This window comes from Schistocerca piceifrons, chromosome 1, assembly GCF_021461385.2.
Source record: "Schistocerca piceifrons isolate TAMUIC-IGC-003096 chromosome 1, iqSchPice1.1, whole genome shotgun sequence".
Lineage (NCBI taxonomy): Eukaryota > Metazoa > Arthropoda > Insecta > Orthoptera > Acrididae > Schistocerca > Schistocerca piceifrons.
In genome coordinates this window covers 40,851,989-40,873,760 of record NC_060138.1, presented here as the reverse complement: position 1 = coordinate 40,873,760, position 21,772 = coordinate 40,851,989, and the positions used below count along the sequence as shown (strand labels likewise).

At 42.9% G+C, this 21,772-nt stretch overlaps 1 protein-coding gene across 1 annotated transcript in view; it reads right to left on the bottom strand.

Moving 5' to 3' along the window:
* Window positions 1-21,568, bottom strand: part of LOC124775538 (mucin-19-like) — a 90,193-nt gene extending 68,625 nt beyond the window's left edge. The window contains exons 1-2 of the mRNA XM_047250405.1: window positions 21,476-21,568; window positions 21,213-21,411 (exon numbers count right to left, since the gene is read on the bottom strand). Coding sequence (XP_047106361.1) covers window positions 21,213-21,411; window positions 21,476-21,568 — 292 coding nt within the window. The remainder of the gene's footprint in view (window positions 1-21,212; window positions 21,412-21,475) is intronic.
* Window positions 21,569-21,772: the final 204 nt, after the last annotated feature.

Below are 21,772 nucleotides of genomic sequence, written 5' to 3'. Positions count from 1 at the left end.
CTGCTCAAGTCTGGGATGTTATTACACACCCACCCCCTCTAGCAGATACAATAAACTGAAAAAATGCATCATCTTCAGCTTCACACCTTCTGAGCTGCAAAGGGCACATAATTTGTTGTCATGTGAAGGGTGTGACGACATGCACCCACCCCTGTTGCTGGATCAAATCCAAACACTTACCACACATCTTCCCTGAAGGCCTGCTCCTAAACTGCTCACTTGTGTGCCTTCCTGCCCCTATTCAGAATGCCTTAGCTTCGTGCACCCATTTATTATTATGGGATACGACGGTCTTGACTGATAAGCTGTTCGAAAACCTGAACTCCTTCCCCACTGTGGCTGCAGTGTGGAACACTGGCTACCAGCCCACAGCACTGGCCGTCTATTCACCTATCCCTACTGCCTCACTCCAAGCTACAACGTCACTTGCGCCACTTGCCGCTAATGAGTCTCTTACCAACGCTCAAGCTACCAACCTCTACATGACTGAATTCCAAGATGGCAAAACTTATTACCAGCATCGGCCACCTACACCTCACATACCCACTGCAAGGTGCTTACCACCCACACAGATGTGAGCTGGTCCAGGCGAAAATGGCTACCCCTCCAGGTGTGGACCTAACCGCTCCCCTGACAACTAAAACCACCACGAACTAGGCACATCTTTCTGTTACCACCAGAGGTTTGGAAAGAATGTGACCAACTGCAGGCAAACTTTCTCCTGGTCAGCAAACCCTGGCAACCACCAGCAGTAGACATGCCCAGTTGCTGAGCCACCTCACTGTGCCTGTTCACATAGGATTTGAATGACGCTGATCGCTGTGCCTACTGTCTTGTTGACACTGGCTCTGACTTATCCATATTCCTCCACAAACTGCTCCTAAATCCTGTCTCCCCTCCTCATCAATGCTGTGGGCAACTGAGCCTTCCCCACCTACAGGGCTTCCCGAACTCCCATGTGCCTTGATGGATGTGGACATTACTGACCCCATTCTAGGTGCCAATCCCAGTCATTACAGCCTACAGTGAAGCGCTGTTTAGTTGATGGCAATTATAGCAGGACCATCTGCTGCAGCTCCCACCCCACCAAATGCTTCGCTGTGAAACAGCTGGCGGTTTTAGGCCCCAGTGCTCAGCTCCTTGAAGAATTCTCTCTCCTCATCTAGCCATCCAGTGTCCCCAAAATGTTAAGCATGGCACTGTGCATTATGGCCCCACAGTTGTCTGCTGTGCCCACCCCATACCTCCTCACACTCACAAAACCTCACAAAAGGAGTTCGATGAGTCTGGGCTTCTGCTCTTCACCTTGCCCCCAAGAACAATGGTTCCTGGCACCCTTGTGGCGGTTACCGTAAACTCAATGCCTGCATCTTCCCTGACCACTAACTGGTCCAACTCTTCCACACCTATGACGACACCATCTCAGGAGCTACTATCTTCAGTAAGATACATTATGCTAAACCCTACACACAAATCTCAGTCACTCTAGAGGACTTTGAGAAAACAGCCATATCATACATTTTGGCCTGTTCAAGAATGCATTCATAACATTTGCCTCCACAATGCTGCACTAACATGGCCACAGTTTTTGGACAGCACCTTCCAGGGTGCAACAGGATGTTTCACCCACCTAGATAAAATACTCATCTACTCCAGAGACCCTACCAAGCATCACCAACACCTAAGCGAAGTTTTTTCCCACCTACAGAAAGCTGGAGTGATCCTCAATTTGCCAAAATGCGTTTATGGGGTGAGCGAGGTTGAATTCCTTGACACTTAGTCTCTGCCACTGGCTGCTGCCCCTCCTCATGGTAGTACAGGCAGCAGCAAACTTTTCATGCCCTACTACTTTCAAAGGCCTCCAGCATTTCATTGGTGTGGTCAACTTTTTCTGTTGCAATATCAAGGATGCCACTGCCACCCAGAAGCCCCTTACTACAGCATGCCTTGGCAATAAAAAGAAAGGGAACAGGCTGGTCCTCAGCCATTACTGAGAGCTTCATAAAAACAAAACAGGACTTATCTAACGCAGCCCTTCTGGCCCACCCCCACCCACATGCCCCCTTGCAATAGTGGTAGACTCGAGCCAGACAGCTATCAGAACCATCGTACAACAATATATGGACAACATATGGCAACTGCTCGCCTTCTTTTCATCCAAGCTCTCCAATACACAATTCCTTTGAGGCACAAATGACTGTGAGCTGCTTGCAGTCCAAGAAGCTGTCCACTATTTCTGATCTTCAGTTGAGGGACGCATCTTTATGATCTTCACAGACCATTTAAAACTTCCAGACTAATAGACCTTGTTTGATGCATAAAAATTTGTACTAATGTTTCATCTTGACTACAGGAGACCCTTCAGAGGTAACGTGGTGCACTGCAACCAAATGTTGAGAGAGCGCCACACATATAGGTAGTGAAGACGGCACAACAGTCCATCACATGATGTTAGCTATGAGATTATCTCTTGCAATGCCAACATTCTTGATTGAAAGTAATTCCCTTCATTCTTATGGTGCAACATTGATATCCCAATTTTATCTAATTTAATACCTTCCTCTTCTCTGTTAAAATTATTAAGCTGTTTCTAAATCTCAGCAGATTCTCAAAGTTTTTGATATGACATTCCTCTCACTGAATTTTATTTTATAATTACCCTCTTGGTAAATGTGTTCTGTTATCCATATCTCCCAGGCAGCAATTAGAAATTCCTCTTGTGTTCAACCATGTGTGTGTTAACACTTCTTTTTGTCCTACCAATATATGTAAACCAACCCACAACTACAAGGAATGATTTATACACTGCAGCCAGTGTAACCAAACAATGTCATTTATCTTTTGCCAATCTTAAACATTCTTCTGTCTTTCTGGTGGACCTGAAGATAGCTTTCAAACTATACTTGCCCAACACTTTTGGTGCTAGCCAAAGGAGCCAATTTTGCTGTGACACCTCTGAAAGTACTCACAGAGGAAATTATAGCAAATTATGAGGCAGGGATCCATCAGCTTCCACAGAAATCCACTGGTGTAATTAGGAAGGAAACAGTCAGAATTTAAATGTATATAAGCCTCCTAACAGTAATTTATCACATGCACAAAGGAAGATGGTGGGAGATACCAACACTGATAAAAACATTTTTCTTACAGCAGACAAGGATAATGCAACAGTACCAATGACAAGTGAGGACTACCATGGAAGGATCAATAATATTTTGGATCTCACTAATTATAAAAGACTTCAAAAGGATCTGACTACAAAGGTTTTAAAAATCACCAATTGATTGGTGATAGCATCTTCATTCTCCTCTGACAATAAGAAGCTACTCTGCAAAACTGAATCATATGCACCTATACTCTACAGATTACCTATGGTGCACCAACCACAGGATCCTTTGAGACTTATTATGAGTGCTATAGGGTCTCCCACTCATAAGTTAGTTAGACACCTTACCTTATTGCTGCAACCTTACGTTGGTATGACTTGCAGTCATATTAAAAATTCATATTATTTCATTGACAAACTAAAAGAAATGCATGTGGGCCCAGATGATATCCTTGTTAGTTTTAATGATCTGTCATTATTTACCATGATTCTTGTGGACGAAGCTATCCCATGGGTAGCGAATGTTTTTCCAGCAGCCTCAACACAACCTATTTTCTACACAAGAATGATTTTTATTAACAGATTGATGGAGTGGCTATTTGTTTATGGAGACATTTGAACAACAGGAAATGCAGACTGCCAGTAAAAGACTAGGCTGGTGGTGCCACTATGTCAGTGATATAGTGGTATGGACACATGATGCAAAGGAGTTGGATGCCTTCCTGATGCTTCTCAACAGTATCAGTCTGAAAATCAAATTTACTTTGGGACAGAGAACTCAACTTTTTGAATAGGTTTGTTACCAAGCAAGAGGCAGGACGCTGTGCCACAAGGTATATAGGAAAGCCATGCATAATGACTACTACATTCATAAAGATTCTAACCTCCAGTCCAGACAAAAAGAGACATGATTAAAAACTTGTTAGACAGGGCATACAGAATTTGTGAACAAACTTATTTAAAAGATGAGATTGAACATGGTTATTGTAACAAGGAGATAGACTGAGCACTTTGCCCTAGGGAGAGAATCAGGATCAACCAGGAACAATGGCCATCCAAAGGGAATGTTTTTCTTCCATTCATTAGTAAGATTACAGATCACATTGGTAAAGTGTTGAGTAAGTATTGTGTGGAACCACTAGGAAGATGAAAGAGTATGATATGCAACATCTTTTGAATACACCAGATGTGTATAAAATTCCTTGTAGTTCTGGACTGGTTTGCATTGGTACCACAAAAAGAAGTGTGGACATTGCTTGATTGAAAACAAGAGGAATTGCTCCCATAGACATGTGGATAGATCGGCTATAGCAGAACCTCTTTACCAAGAGAATGATCATGAAATAAAATTAAATTAAATAAGCATCATAACAAATACATAATACTACCATGCATGCATGTACAGAGATGCTATTGAGATTTATAAACTCTGTAATAATTTTAATAGAAAAGAGGAAGGTGTTAAATTAGAAAAAAATTGGATGTCAACATTGCACCATGAGAATGACGGTTGATTACTTTCAATCAGGAATGTTGGCATTACGAGAGATAGTCTCATAGCCAACATCATGTGATGCGCTGTAGTGCCTTGTACACTGACTATATATTTAGCACTTCCTTAAGTTCTGGTTGAGGGTCACTGCTTTACCTCTCAAGATGTCTCCTGTAATCAGAGATGAAATTTTATGAGATACTTTTATTCATTGAGCATGGCCTATCAGCCCAGAAGTTTCAACTGAAGTCAGTACCAGTCATGAAAGCATACATTGTATGATCACTACTAGAAACTGATTTTTTTAAATGTTATATTTTTTATGATGTGAAGATGGCTCTTGTACAACTGAAACTACTAATCACAATAAAATTTGTTTGGGATCTTGAATTTAAAGATTTGTAATCCTTAATACATGAAAAATTACTACAGATTACTCATCTCCAATACTGACAATGTCAACAAACATGGCCAAACAAGAAGTCACTTGTGGAAACAATGCACTCAAACTGGCTGTGAGTACCTGAAGTGTCTTAAGCCTGATTCCCATAGATACAAACGAAACCAGAGTGGTAAAAAAATTGCAACTGTTTAAAAGCCTAGATAAAAATTTGCAAAGTATAAAGAAAACCAAGGTAAAATGTATTTCAGTCAATGTTAAATATTTTTGTCATGACTGAAATGAATTAACAATAAGTGAAATTATAGCAACAACTTAACTGATTATCCAAGGATGACATATTGTCACAGAAGATATAAAAGTAAGAGAAAGTAACTTGCATGAATATCAGAGTACGCAAATGTGTTTCATGATAAAATTCAGATACAGCAATTTTGTATTATGACTAAACATGATATAATTGGAAGCAGGAAAAGCATTTCTGCTAAGTAAAACTGTGGATAGGTACAGCATACAATTAGCACAAAAATGTACCTAAACAATGGACTATTGTCTTGGTACATACATCTTCTGATAGATTGTGGGAGCCCCAGCTGTTATTCTATTTTTATTTGAGTGTGAACTAATTCTTTAGACATATTTAAAGGTCTTGCTTTGTTTTCTGTTGATTTTTGCACCACTTCAGGGCCCTTTTGATGTGCCATGCTAGTCAGTTGATACCACAGTCACCTACATAAGCGTAATCTCATTTACTGTAAATTCGTGGATTTGTGTCACTGTCTGGTATGGTACACTCAGTCTTCATATATCTGTCTTCGGATACACTAGGACTAACAAACAATAAATAAAAAATTGTAAAAATGTGCAGAACTAGTTTAAAGTTACTTGGAGCCACAGTGGTGATAAAACGCAATGTCCCTATACAGAGATATTCACTCATACTTTTTTGAATATATTACTTTACCTCTGTACAAGATGTCATGAGTTTTTCCTACAAGAAAATCATTTGAGGTCAGTATAACACAGTTCCTTGATGTCCTAACAGACGTCCTGTCATCCTGTCCCTTCTTCTGGTCAGTGTCTTCCACATACTCCTTTCCTGTCTGGTTCTGCACAGAACTTCCTCATTACTTCTCTTATCAGTCCACCTAATTTTCAACATTTGTCTGTAGCACCACATCTCAAATTTTTCGATTTTCTTCTCTTCCAGTTTTCCCCACAGTCCATGTTCCACTACCATACAATGCCATGCTCAAAACGTACGTTCCCAGAAATTTATTCCTCGAATTAAGGCCTATATTTGATATTAGTAGACTTCTCTTGGACAGGAATGCCCTTCTCGATAGTGCTGGTCTGCTTTTGATGTCCTCCTTGCTCTCTCTGTCACTGGTTATTTTGCTGAACAGATAGTAGAATTCTTTAACGTCATCTAGTTCATGAGCATCAATCTTGATGTTAAATTTCTCGCTGTTCGCTTTTCTGCTATTTCTCATTACTTCCATCCTACTTTGGTTTACTGTTAATCCATATTCTGTACTTATTAGACTGTTCATTCCATTCAGCATACCATGTAATTCTTCTTCGCTTTCACTCAAGATAGCAAGTCATCAGCAAATCATATTGATATCCTTTCTCTTTGAATTTTAATTTTACTCCTGAACCTTTCTTTTATTTCCATCATTGTTTCTTTAGTGGATACATTGAACAGTAGGTGTGAAGGACTATAGCCTGCCTTACGTCTTTTTTTAATCTGAGCACTTCGTTCTTGGTCTTCCAGTTTTACTGTTCCCTCTTGGTTGTTGTGCATATTCTATAGTACCTGTTTTTCCCTGTAGCTTACCGCTATTTTTCTCAGAATTTCGAACACCTTGCACCATTTTACATAATCGAACGCTTTTTCCAGATCGACAGATCCAGTGAACGTCTCTCGATTTTTCTTGAGCCTCGCTTACATTATCAACTGTAACATCAGAGCTGCCTCTCTGGGACCCTTCACGTTTCCTAAAGCCAAACTGATCGTCGTCTAACACATTATTAATTTTCTTTTCCATTTTTCCCTTATATTATTCTTGTCAATAACTCGGCTGCATTGGCTGTTAAGGTAATTGTACGGTAATTCCCGCACTTGTCAGCTCTTGCAGTCTTCGGGATTCTGTGGATGATTTTTTTCCGAGAGTCGAATGTTCAGTCTACATACCAAAGTGAGTAGTCGTTTTGTTGTCACTTTCCCCCAATGATTTTAGAAATTCTGATGGAATGTTATATATCCCTTCTGCCTTACTTGGTTTAAGTCCTCCAAAGCTCTGTTAAATTCTGATTCTAAACTGGATCCTCTATCTCTTCTAAATCGACTCCTCTTTCTTCATCACATCAGCCAAATCTTTCCCTTCATAGATGCCTTCAATGCACTGTTTCCACCTACGTCGGCATGTATACCCGAACTACCGTTGTCGGCGTTGGTTTGCTGTCGATTGTGATAAGAACAATCATATCACTGAACTGTCCACAGTAACACACTCTCTGGCCTACCTTCCTACTCATAACGAATCCTACTCTCGTTATACTATGCTGCTGTGGACATTACCCTATACTTATGTGACCAGAAGTCCTTGCCTTCTTTCCATTTCACTTCACTGATCCCTACTATATCTAGACTGATCCTTTGCATTTCCCTTTTCAGGTTTTCTAGCTTCCCTACCACGTTCAAGCTCCTGACAATGCAGGCCCAGCGACTGATGACTGAAGTTAAGTCGCATAGTGCTCAGAGCCATTTGAACCATTTTTGAATGCACGCCCCAACTCGTAGAACGTTATCTTTTCGTTGGTTATTCAGTCTTTTCCTCATGGTCACCTCCCCCTCGGCAGTCCTTTCAGGAAATCCGAATGGGGGACTATGGCAGAATCTTTTGCCAACGGGGAGATCATGACACTTTTTCAATTGCACACCACATGTCCTGTGGATTCATGTTATGTGTCTTTAATGCAGTGGTTTCATTGCCTTCTGTGTCCTCATTGATCATTATTGATTCTTCCGCCTTTAGGGGCAGTTTCCCACACGAAGGACAAAATAGTGCCCTAAACATCTGACCGCTCCTCCGTCCTCTAGGTGCGGGAAGTCTTCAGCCACCAGTACTGATTATTAACCAAAACTTAAGTGGTGGCAAGTTTTGAACCCGAGGCTAATGAAACCCACTAGCGCTAGACCACGGATGCCTGTCCTTCATACTTAATCCTAGTCTTTCTCGTGAAGTCTCAAAGTCAGTAAGGAGGCGTCGAGATACGCAAGCCAATGTTAACGTTACTTGCAGTAGTTGAGGGATGATGCAGCCGACAACGGGAGATTCTCCCGACGGCCGATGTCGCCTAGCTCGTCTGATAGTTTCAAACGATGCTAAAAATTTGGCCGCGGCTTCATTGTAGTCGAATGCGTCTAGCGCAACACCGAAGTCCAGCGAAATTCAATCCATATCAACTGCATCTTCTTTGTTATGTGGAAAAGATAAATTTGTTTGCTGCTGAGAATTTTTTTTAATTACCCCCCCTCCTCCCCCCAATTGGGGTCGCGGCCCCACTGTTTCACAACCACTTGTGTTGACAGCGCGTGGCCCCTACGTTGCCGGCCAGGCATGTTTCCGGCACGTCGCCTGCGCGCCGCGGGTAGCCGGCCCCCAGCCCACAGGGGCTCCTCCTTCTAAGACTAGGCGCCTCGCTAGCACACCGAATGTTTGTATTCGCTGCTGGTTAAAAACATTCTGTTTACAGGCTCAACGCCAGCAGGCCCCCCACAATAATATGGTTGCCACATTTTACAGAGGAAATAAGCGATCGAGGAGGACATTATTGCTCGTATTTATTTATGGACTTTGCCTGTTTTTGTAAAAATTAATTCGATTTTAAATAAGTAAGAATTCTCTACAATTAAAATACACTTCTACTTGCAGTTATGCTTTTATAAGCTCGGTGATACATTTGTTGCGCACCTCTGTCCATTTATGGCTCATAAGAGAGAAAAAATCATTTCTGCCTCAACATTTGAACCAGCTACTGTCGGCAAATTGGGAACCGGAACATTTTTCGCTACCAACATTAACCCACCTTTTTTCACTGCCTTCCGTGGATTCGCCTTGCTCTAAGGTATCCTTTGTATTACAAAATTCATCGCATGAACAATCTTCATCTACACCATCTGTATGAATTAATTATTTCTCGAAGTTGTTTAATTTCAGCTCAGAACTTAGACAAAGTGGCATCCAAGACTCGATTGGCATTGACAGTAGATTTGATATTCTTGACTAAATACTTTTTAATGACATAAATTTCATAAGATCATCTTCAATACGTTTTCTTATTCTGGAAATGGGTTAACTCATTAAAAACTTTGTGACACTACCAAAATATCTACCTCTGATTTTTGCTCAATTTTACTAATTACAGGCTTGCTTGCCTCAAAAGTTTCCAGTACACCAACATCAGACTGTTCTCAAAACTTAGAACAATCTAGAACAACTGCAAGAACACTGGGAAAAAAGTTAAATCTCCGAAGTTAACTCTCTTTCAGTGTCGTCTTTGTGGCTTCAGGACAAACAAACTGCATCAACATGGGGAAGAAAGATAAATAAATCTCCTAAGCTAACTCTTTTTCAGTGTCGAAAGAACCATTTAAAAACGTCTTTGGACATACATCTTGGGACAAACATCACTACCTTTCATGTAACTGTCAATGGCTTCCCAACATGTAAAGATTCTGTTAAGTGCTCGTATTGAAGAAAGTCATCTTGCTGGTACCTGTAGCAGAATTACACTCCAGTCTTCATCTACAGATTCAAAAAAGAATTTTAACTTCCCTTCAGTTTGTAGAATTAGGGAAGTGACCATACAATTTCAGAACCAAATTTTCTAGATTAGTGTCTAGGATTGAAATCTGGCTTCTCAGGACAGAGTGGATCAGGTTGTGGAAAGGGGCCAGGATCAGTTGTTACTGTTAGTTACACGAGAACACACAACTTTATTCCTCGAAAACCAGTGCAGAGTCTCTCTCTAAAACAACAAGGATCAATTCACGGTTGAGGGCCCATGTAACTTCTCAATAATAAAGTTTAAATAATTCCTTTTAAAACACGATGATTTAGAGAAACGGCTGAAGGCCTTACTGAAGTAAAATTAAAATATCTTCTCGGCTAAAGGCCCCAATAATATTTCAGATCAGCAAAGGAAATTAATAAAAAGGCAAGCATTTACAAATTTCGGCAAAAAGCCATATTAAGGAAAATTTAAGTTAATTCCTCGGCTGAAAGCCCAATAATATTTCAACGTAATGAAAGAGAACCTTAAAAGACAACCATTTACACAGTACAACAGAAAACTATCTTAAGAAAACTTGAAATATCTTGACGGCTGAAGGCCCAAACAGTTATTCAAAATAATTAAAGACAAACCTTAAGAGAAACATTTACACAGTACGGCTGAAGGCCATTTTAAGAGTTCAATATAATTAAAGAGAAACCTTACAGACGGGAATTTACACATTCGGGCTGAAAGCCACAGATTTTAAAACCAACGTGGCTGAAGGCCTAAATACAGAGCAAACAAAAATTATAAATAAAACACGGCTGAAGGCCTAATCTTAAAATACTTTACATAAGGTTCGGCTGAAGGTCCTATACTGAACATAGAACAGACAAAATTAATACACGGCTGAAAGCCTGGAACAGTACTTGCGAAAAAAGAAAGTCACAATCACAAACAGCAGAACAGTGGTGCTCAGAAGTGTTTCAAGAGTCGGCCTGGGGAGGAAACTAACAACAGTTTATGTGACACAGGCAGCTAAGAATAAGATTAAGTAATCAGATGGCAACCCTACCCAGGGACGGCTGAAGGAACGAGCAGCAACCTAATCAATTCCCTTCCACCGAGCAACGGCACGACAAGGCAAAATATGAGCCGAGGACGAAGATACCAGCAGCACTACGTCTTCAGAATTGGCCGCTATATACAGCCAAGGCACAATAACCACTCAAAAATATAAACAAACACCAAAGGCTGTCGAACTACACTCCGTGCTGGACAGCATCAACACGGCGAGGAAACACACACTCGCTGGTCTGTCCCATCCGACCGACTGCCTACTCCAGTATGCAGACAGCATTCATAACTGCTCAGTGGAAATCACAGAAACTACACACGGTTCCACGTAAACACTTGCACCAAGAACTCCGACAATCCTAAAACCACTGTGGAACACAAGGAGAAAACACATGTCAACACACACAGAGTTTCCATAAGGGTCGGCGACCAAATACACGTCGTCCGAAGAGGTGATCGACCGAACGACCAACCGAGGTCGTCCCTACTCAAGATATGTGTGTCGGCAGCGGTCGAGGGAGTCTTGGCTGTCCGGAGCTCATTGCAGCTCCAACCCGACTCAACTCGATGTCCGTTCGGAACTCGGAGACACGACGACCCGCGCACAATGGCTCGGACCCAACCGTGCAGGGGTAACTCTTGCCCCCCGGCGACGACATCTCTGCGTGAGGGAGAACCGACCCGCGTACGGCAGGATGACCAACTGACGCGACCCAAAACCGGCCAAAAGAGCAAATACACGTCGCCCAATGAGACGACCAACCAGCGGTCGTCCTTGCTCAAGTCTTCTTCCGTCGGACAGTATATGTGTATCGCCAGCGGTCGACGAGTACTGGCTGTCCCCACGTCATTGGCGCTCCGTCCCCCACGTACCGAACTCCGGGCACACGACGACCCGTAAATACTAGCGGTCGCTCGAGAGATTGTACGACAATGCATTTATCGATAAGGGCTACTGCTGTCACTCACGGGCAAGCAAACCAGAAACCTAGCGACGACAGTAAATCGAATTAAAAGGAAAACGAGGCGACAGAACCACAAACACAAGATGACGAGCAAAAAACAGCACGACCGCGAGCCGCGCACGGCTCAAGGATATCACAGACGTGTTACACACATTGTGCGAAATATGATTTGAGTAATCTGCATTGAAGATCTGTTTCTTATCATCATTTAATAGTTTAATTAATGTGTTATGCTTTCCGAAAATGACGTTGGAACTATCAGCACAATAAGCACTACAATTGTTTATAAAAGGTCTATGGGATTCCAAACAAGGTTCAAAAAATGGTTCAAATGGCTCTGAGCACTATGGGACTTAACATCTGAGGTCATCAGTCACCTAGAACTTAGAACTACTTAAACCTAACTAACCTAAGGACATCACACACATCCGTGCCCGAAGCAGGATTCGAACCTGCGACCGTAGCATCGCGCGGTTCCAGACTGAAACGTCTAGAACCGCTCGGCCACAGCGACCGGCTCCAAACAAGGTTTTAAGAAATTGTGGATAGACATTGCTGTTTCACTGCTCTCTCCTATAAAATCCAGAAGTTCATTTTGAATTACGCTTTCAGGAACAAAATAAATAAAAACAATCGAAAACAACTTCCTAGTTTTATGGTTTGATGCATTATTTGCTAGGGAGAAGACTTTTTGGGACAGTTTAAAACTGTAATAAAATCTGAAACAGTTTTTGTAGCTAAAACTTCTTTCGCTACTGCTTCACCTGTTGTTAACACGCATTTTTTTCGTAACATTAGAACCACTGAATATCCACTTCGCGGCTTTAGCACTGCAGTCCAAGCCATTGTAGATGAGGTTACGTTTCACTGTGTCGTACACAAAAGCCAATTCTGCTGCAACAACTCTACTTAATGCATTTGAACTACCTCTAGCAGAGAAGAAGCTGGAAATCTTGGGAGACTTCTTTATGCCCTTCTCGTTGTTTGTACGACTAAATCACATTAAAAATATTTATTACTAAATACAATTCGTACTTACGTAATTTTAAATTACACTAAATAAAATACTGATACTACAAAATTAACTTACGGATTATCTGTAGTTCTGCATGCTGAGAACAGTCAGTATTGCCAGCATGTGACACGCTAAATTCCCTTTTACAGATAGAACAGAAAGCTTTGAAACAATTAGCTATTATGAGACACATGGCTTTGGTTTTTTCCTCAGAGATGAGAGGAGTTCCACCGTATCTTCATTGCTTCTCGTATTAAAACAGGAATCAGAAAGTCTGAATCTGACCAGAACAATGCTCTACTCCTCTAGCTTACCGTAAGGTGGTCCTTTCTCCAGTTTCCGGTTCGCCGGCTGGCAGAGCAAGCTCGTAACGTAAACGCTGTTACCCGTTTACTCGTTCACCATTGGACCAGAGGCTGTAGGGAAGGTAAAGCAGTGGCGTGTCAAGGGAAATAAATTATTTTAACTACTATTCCAAATGTTAGAAGAATACGGGATAAAGTCGAAGTAATACGAGACACGGGATCTGGAAGGGGGAAAAAAAAAAATACGGGATTTCCCGCTAAATACAGGACAGCTGGCAAACCTAACCAGGAACCACCATGGTGGAGCATGGGCAGCGCGCGCAGCAGCAACGGTGGCGCTGCTTTCGGCTGCCAACTTGCATCCCATGCAGATGGCGTTCCTACTGTCAGCGAAAATCCGACAAGAAACACCCAAGTGAAACCAACGTCTTTTACAACTAACCGTTTTGCGCCCGGCCGGTTAGCCGTGCGGTCTAACGCACTGCTTTCCGGACGGGAAGGGGTGCCGGTCCGCGGCACGAATCCGCCCGGCGGATTAGTGTCGAGGTCGGGTGTGCCCGCCAGTCTGTGGATGGTTTTTAAGGTGGTTTTGCATCTGCCTCGGCAAATGTGGGCTGGTCCCCTTTATTCCGCCTCAGATACTATGTCGGCGACTGTTGCGCAAACACTTTCTTCACGTACGCGTACACTATAATTACTCTACCACGCAAACATTGGGGTTACACTCATCTGGTGTGAGACGTTCCTGGGGGGGGGGGGGGGGGGGAGGGAGGGGGGGGTCCACTGTGTGCCGAACCGCACAATACCTAAGAAATTCAATTATTTTCGAATTTTCTAACGAGTCCGCAGGTCCGCAGCTGATTTTGCTTCATGACCTTTCATCTAGAATTTTTCGAGGATGGAAGTGTAACAAGCGAAAACCGTGACACAGGACTTACTTTCAAGTAGGCCACTGGCAGTACGCAGAAACCGGTGTAAATCGGTGGGTTGCGATGTCCGACTTCTCCGGCTGAGCTATTGCAACAGTTTATTTCCTAATCTGTGGAAAGTTTGTTTGTTTGTTTTAGGGCGCAAAAACAACTGAGGTCATACGAGCTCAAGTCAGAACTATAGAACGTAAACACAGAGACAAGGGAAACGACTGTATGTCAGTCCCAATGGAAAGAATAGGAGACATCTAAACAAGGGACGTGGAAAAGGGGCTAAAAAAACACCATACACAAATGGAGATCCAAAACTAAAAATTAAATGGCCTTCACCATATTGCTTCGCCGGATAAAAAGTAAAACGCGGGCGACAGCTCGCGCGTCATTTGCTAAAACAGCTGATAGATGGCAAACCCAAGATGGAACGTAAATTAGTAAAAACAGGGCATTCCAGCAGGAAGTGGTGGACAGTTAAAATTTGGGCACAATGCGTACAAAGTGTTGGGGCAGCGCCATTGAGCAAATGACGATGGCTAAAAAGACAGTGCCCAATACGCAGCCGAGCTAAAATAATCTCCTCCCGGCGGGAGGACCGAGAGGAGTTCGTCCAAGGCACCAGGAGAGGCTTAAGAAGCCGAAGCTTATTCCCGTGAAGGGAGGACCATTGCTGATGCCAATGGGACACCACCTCCTGACAGGCAGCAACGCAGAGATCATCGGAGGGAGTGGAGGCACTCGCTGGCTGAGGTACGAGGACTGCAGCCTTGGCAGAAGCGTCAGCGGCCTTGTTTCCTGGCGGACCATGTCCAGGGACCCACAGAAACATGACGTTGGCTCCACCAAGAGTGAGCAAGTGAAATTTCTCCTGCACCCGCTGCACTAAGGGTTGAACAGCGTACAGCGCGCAGAATCTGTGGAAACTGATGAACTGCTTTACCGCAGTACGCAGAAACAAATCAGAGTTTGAACTCGAAATATCCTGGTGATCTCAGTATCGATGCATGGGTAGACATCACTTGATACGGCGCTGCTTGCGTGTTCATTATACAAAAGTGGTGGCGAAATCAGTGTTCTATTAATCTAACGGCAGTTCAAAGATCGAATGTGAGCATTGATTGTAATTGATTTATTATGTAAATTGAGTTTTATGTTCGTCAGTTCTGTTTTGCTTCAATTATTTTACGTGAAGTAATGACGATAATTATTTACCACTTTGTAGAAATTGACTGTTCACATTTGAAAGCTTCATTGTAGAGAGTGGAAAACTTACGTTAACTTTGTTAGTAAGGTGTATATATAAAGACGGACGAAAAACGCAGGGATGATATTACTCTCGGTTTAGTGCAGAACGATGTAGCTCAAAACACATTGTGTTAGATTCCAAAGTTATAAAAACGTCTATCAAAAGTGTGATCTGATATCTTAAAACGAATGGGAAAATGAGATTTCTCGTGACGAAGTAACATGAGGGGAGAATCCTACTGCAAGAAGTGGTGCCATAAATGACTAATTTTCGACAGCTACAGATTTTTTTCAGTCAGTAAATACTGTTGTTTCAGGTTTCCCTGTGATATAACGAAAAGGAGTAATACTGTAGAATTCTGTGAATTGCTAACAAAAAAGGAATTCAGAAGGAAAACTAATGTATACGGACTATGTTATACCAACATTCAGCTTCACAGACAGATAGAAACCAGGTGGTCTGTTATTTCCTTCAGTGTTAAGTCAGAGGATTGGAGTTCCGTGTGGTGTCTGCCGACATATTTCGTGATTTCAGTCACGGATTTTTTGGATTTTTTCCCCCTACTAACATGGCCCTCAATTACTGTAGCCACAACATGTCGATATGCTGACGGTATGCTACATTTACATTACGAGAGATCTGCAAAAATTACTCTACTTTCATTTTTCTAATGCTGTCGTCATTTGATTTTGAAGATGAATATTTTCTAGTCACTAATAATTACGAGGGACGAAAATTGCTTTTTATTTTAAGTTGGACTTATTTTAAAGAGTAGTGGCGCATCTGATACTCCTGATTCACTAATTTATTGAATGTTTCATTAAGCGGTAATATTACATACACGGGAGACTCCCCATCGCGTCCCTCCTCCCCTCCCCTTAGATTTAGTGGTGAGAAGCCCCAGTGGATAGTCGGTCAAAAACTGAACACAGACCGACCATGAAAATAGGAAGGTGTACTGAACAGTGAAAAAAAGGAAACAATATAGAAACAGTGAACATACGAAGTGGAAGATGTGCTACATCGAGCGAAATGGAAAACCCACGGCGTCGTTAAGTGGACATCGTGTTGGACTACAAAGCATGAGATCGGCGTTCAGATCTCCCTTGGGCCCCATCCTTTACCTTTTTTCACAAAATTGTTAACTATCCTTTCGGTCAGTTACGTGTCTACTCTTTTTCTGTAGTCTTGGCAATTGTCATACAATACGTTGGTTATAGAATATGAGTTATGTCGTAAGAATATATATAACCGTTGCAAGTAAATGTGATGAATAGTGAGTGCAGATGAGAAGCCGCATAGACATCTCACAGAAATTAAAACAACAAATCAACGGGTGTGAACTATGTTACAATATGGAACGCAAGAGTCATAACGTGTGATAGAAAAGACATCGGATAGAAATCCGCAAGTGGTTCGGACCCCGCTGAAAGCAGCAGGTCCGATGCTAGATAACAGCGCTGTGGTATGAGGAAGCTACGCCTTAACAACCAGACATCGAAACAAACACAACGACGAACGTGAGTTGACTGGAGTGCACGGCGGAGATAGGAGATTCCGGTTGCGAAGGTGCCTGGCTGGCTGTGGGCTGTTTGTGCCTTTGACGTGGGCATGTTAAATAGACGGCTGATCTTCCGTGCGCAGTATGAATTCAGCAAATATAACTCGCGACTTACACAAGAAGATCCATGAATACTTTCCGAACTTTAAGGAATTTGCAAGTTACTTCAGGGCTGGGATGATGGTGCTACATTTTTATGATTATTTCCCACATTAGTTGATGAATATTAAGTGTGGTGATGAAGGTACATTGCTGATTGTTGGAAGACACTATGTTCCACGTGATGGTAATGTTGATGACATGAATGAAGAACACGAAGAAGAGATGCTGCGACGTCAATGTGACGTCGTTTCGTTGGGTTACATGAAGGAAATGCACCAATGTATTGTCCAAACTTTTTTAAAAGAAGCAAACGTGGATTATGGACTGAAGTTAGAAATAAATTCGAGAAGTTGGAAAGGTCGAAGGTGAAAAGCACAGTTAATTATGTGGTGGAACAAGGTGGAACCCAAAGACAGAAGTTCAGTGAATTAGAAAACCATGTGTACCAACAACTTATTCAAGCCAGGAATGAATTAAAAGCGGTGCGTGATACAGACTTACTATGCCAATGAACTGAAAGAACTTTTAGACTATTGCAAGGAGTTTGTTACAGCAGCTGACATCAAAATCCAGCAGTTTGAAGATGCTTATGTCGTCAACACGGATCAGTCTGGTTTCAACTATGAAATGAAATCGACCCGCACGTTATCGTTTGTCGAAGAAGCCGACATTGTATGTAGTATAGACCAGCTGTATGCCACTTACCAGTTACGCCAACAAATATGCCTACCTACATTTTATGTCTGCAGAGAAAAAATGGCAAGTTCAGGAATAGGTGACTAGGGTACTTGTGCAAACCTCCAATGTCATTGTGAATTGTAACGCGTCAGGCAAAAATAGGGAAAAGCTAGTGAAAGATTTTAATGAACGTGTGATTGCTCCTTAAGCGATCAAAGATTTTGCTTCACTCTTTGACGGCTACACGGGTCAGAAGGATCAGGCATTGTATAATCTTGGTGTGGGAGCTGGCATGATTACCATCATTTGAGCTTGTACACCTCTTGTGCAAACGTTAGTAGTGTTTGGCTTTAGAGAAGTGAAGTACTTTGTGAAAAGACCACGATTTTACAAAGCTGCACAGATACAAAGAACAGTGTTGTTTACGTGACCGTCTGTCTTTTATCAAAGCCCAAGGGCTCACACAATCACCTTTGCTCTCCGAAATTCCGGGACATGTTCAGATTTGATTGCACATGCGCAGGATTTGATTGTGTACGTGTGGAAAACTTCAAAAACGTTGAAGACGTGTGTTTTAATAGAGCATGGGGAAAACTATGTTGTTGCGAAACTGTTGCGTTCATTTGTTGCAACTTATGTGACAAACTATTATGTTTTCTTCATTTCTTTGGCAACGATAACATTCACATTCACGCGGACACCTAGCCTCAGTCGGGCAGGGAGGCATACCTCACTCACCTGGCGTACAAGTTAGGCGCGTCGATAAGAGATTTGCACCATATGACGCACATACTGTCACTGATGTCGTGTACAACACACCAGACGTGTTTTTGGTTGCAGGATTCGATTGACCTGTCTTGTCATCAAACGCTTGTGGTACCCATTCCAGAGGCGCTTCCTTCAGGCAGCTAATACAGTAGTTGTGCGGAATCTACTTACATTGTACGTCCCTTCCATACACCTCGCTGTTGCAAACGGACGTTACACCACGGCACAGACGCAAATTTCAATACAGCGAACAGACACGTCAGTGACCGCATGGACACTTCATAATTTTGTGGGAAAAAAAAGGAGAGCACAAGGGAGACTTGAACACGGATCTCCTATTTGCAGCTCAACACTGTGACTATATAACCACCACGCCGTGGTTCTTCCGATTCGGTCAGTGTTGCACATCTTTAGCTTGATCCATTCATTGTTTCTATTTTGCTTTTTTTCCCAGTTCAGTACACCTTGTTCCTGTTTTCATACTCGATCTATGTCAAATTTTTTACGGGCTATCTACTGGGCCATCTTACCACCGTGAAGAGCTGCCGGCCGTTGTGGCCGAGCGGTTCTAGGCGCTTCAGTCCGGAACCGCACTGCTGCTACGGTCGCAGGTTCGAAGCGTGCCTCGGGCATGGATGTGTGTGGTGTCCTTAGGTTAGTTAGATTTAAGTAGTTCCAAGTCTAGGGGACTGATGACCTCAGATGTTAAGTCCCATAGTGTTGAGAGCCATAAGAACCATTTGAAGGCTTATGTTGGCAGTGAAATGTGAATGTGCGGTATTACGATGTTCCTCGGTGTCCTTCCAATACTTAGATTATTCATTGTAAATTTTGTGACTTGTTTTTCACCAATATCTAAGCCTCTACGAGATACACAGTTTTCTCGAGTTTGAGAGGAGTTTAAATATGCAAGTTCACAAAACAAATCTGTGATTCTTCCATCGGATTTAATTGCGTAAAACAACTGCGTTGCTGTAGATATCTGCACAAACACTGAAGCGCCGAAAAATTATGACTAGCTGCTAAACATCGTATTGGAACAAAATACACAACCGATTCTGTCTGGCCTGGATTCGTCAAACTCTTGGTACGTTTCCGGAGCTATATAGTGCCGGGTGTCCGGGCACGGGTCATGTCATTCCCTTGTCCACCCCCGGTAGCTGAATGGTCAGCGCGACAGAATGCCAATCCTAAGCGCCCGGGTTCGATTCCCGGCTGAGTCGGAGATTTTCTCCGCCTAGGGACTGGGTGTTGTGTTGTCCTAATCATCATCATTTCATCCCCATCGACTCGTAAGTAGCCGAAGTGGCGTCAAATCGAAAGACTTGCATCCGGCGAACGGTCTACCCCACGGGAGGCCCTAGTCAAACGACATTTACATTTATGTAATTCCCATGAGCTACGGGCCAGTGGATTGTGCACGACAGCTTTATAAGTTTGATGCGAGGAATTTGTTGGCCAAAATGTCAACGTGACTTCACTGTCGTGCTCCTCTAACAAATGTTGCACGATTCTCACCCTATAACGTGGGCTGTTGTCTTGCTGAAAAATGTCATCGCGTCGGGAACGACATCAAGCAAGAAGAGATTCAGGTGGTAAGCGGTTAAGTTCACGTAGCCCAGTAACGGCACGGTGCCTTCAGTTACCACCGTAGTTCACTCTAATGTCCACTTGAATGCCCCCTTCGCCCTTAGCGTAATATTGCACCCGCCGTCCCATGTCGGTCGCGAGATGAATATTTCGAACAGCCCTTCATTTGTATGACGGCGTATCCAGACGCGACCATCGATCTGGCGTAACAAACGAAGTTCATCAGACCAGGTGACACGTTTCCATTTATTCACGGTGTAATCAGCCTTCGTCCACTACATTGCTGTCTACTGTCGTCGGGTTACCTTTCATCTATTTCAAATAATGTAATACTCAGTTGGTATCGAGTCATACTTGCAATGACACCTGAAATACACTTGGCACTACGTTAAGCATTGAGAGAAGCGGCGGGCGTTTGATTTTCATTTTTTATTCTTATGTATACGTCCGGTTCGTAACATTTTTTCTGCTGTGTCCCCATTCAATGAGTAAGCTTTCTGCTAGTGAGATGGTGTCTGGCAAAGATAGTAAAGGTGAACTCGGAAGTTTTCTACGTCGATACTCTGCAGGTAGACGAAGGAAACCAAAAGACATAGGTGGCGAGGTTCGATCAGTCGGAGTTGGCAAGTCTCGTTCTGGCGAACCTCCCCAAACTATGCGGAAAGAGAAGGCAGTGATGGTTAGCGCCATTACGGATCGGGAACTGCTTGAGAGGAGATGCCGGTAGTAGAACCATTGTAACCATGTCAGAAATTTAGATGGAAAACTAATCAAAATGCTTCTTTTTGCAGACGATATTCTATGTTAATCGATAGGGGGACATTTCAGTTTGATGGGACGTTAATTCAATAGTTAGAGCTAGGCGATACTTGGGTCCTTTGCTCAGGTCTTTCCTCGGATTTCGGGAATTAGTTTTAGGACAGCGTGTGTCATAAATAATTAAGTGCGTATTTTATATTTAAGTTGCTATAACATAAATTCAGTACATTGATCCAAGAAATTCTTTCATTTTGCGGGCGAAGTTTTGTTCAGTGGAGAAACGCGTGTTCTGGTGAGTAGTATTAGCGCCTATGTCTCCGTGGGGTTTGTACCGCATTTGCACTGATATGGCAGCAAGGAAAGTATCACGTGCTTGAGCCACATCATAAGCTGAGGAAATGCGAGTGTAAGAACTAAGTTTGTACCATGACGGCAGTTACCGACAGTCGCACGAACAGGCAGTGACCCATCTTCAGGCTGGGAACTCTGGCAGGTACTCTGGAGCGCAGGTCGGCGGCGAGAGGCGGTCGTCGGCCGAAGGGGGGCGAGCCGCAGCTGTGGCGGGCGCGGCGTGGCGTGGCTGGCGGACCGAAGGAACTCGACGGCGACGTTCGGCGCCTTTCTTAATGAGTGTTGTTGCTTAAATATCAGCGCTTGACAGGAAAACGTGACAGCAGCATTTTGTAGCAATGTCAGCACGTACAAAGCCGACGTTTGAATTAAGCTGTGATTGTAGCGTGTCTCTCCTGAGAGTTTTCAGGAGAAGCCTCTTGGAACTGTTCACTACTGTTGTCATGATGGTCTGTCTCTTGTGTATAACGAATACTAACTGTGGTTCAGATACAAGATATTGAAGTTAATAGTGGTCAGGTGTTTCAAAAGCAATACTGAACGCATCCTTATAAGGCGCCGAAGTAACAGACTGGTGTATGAATGCAGAGTCTCGCGGCGATAACATTGAATAAAATGTTCTCGGGTTTCCAACCGCGTCAATTGGTTA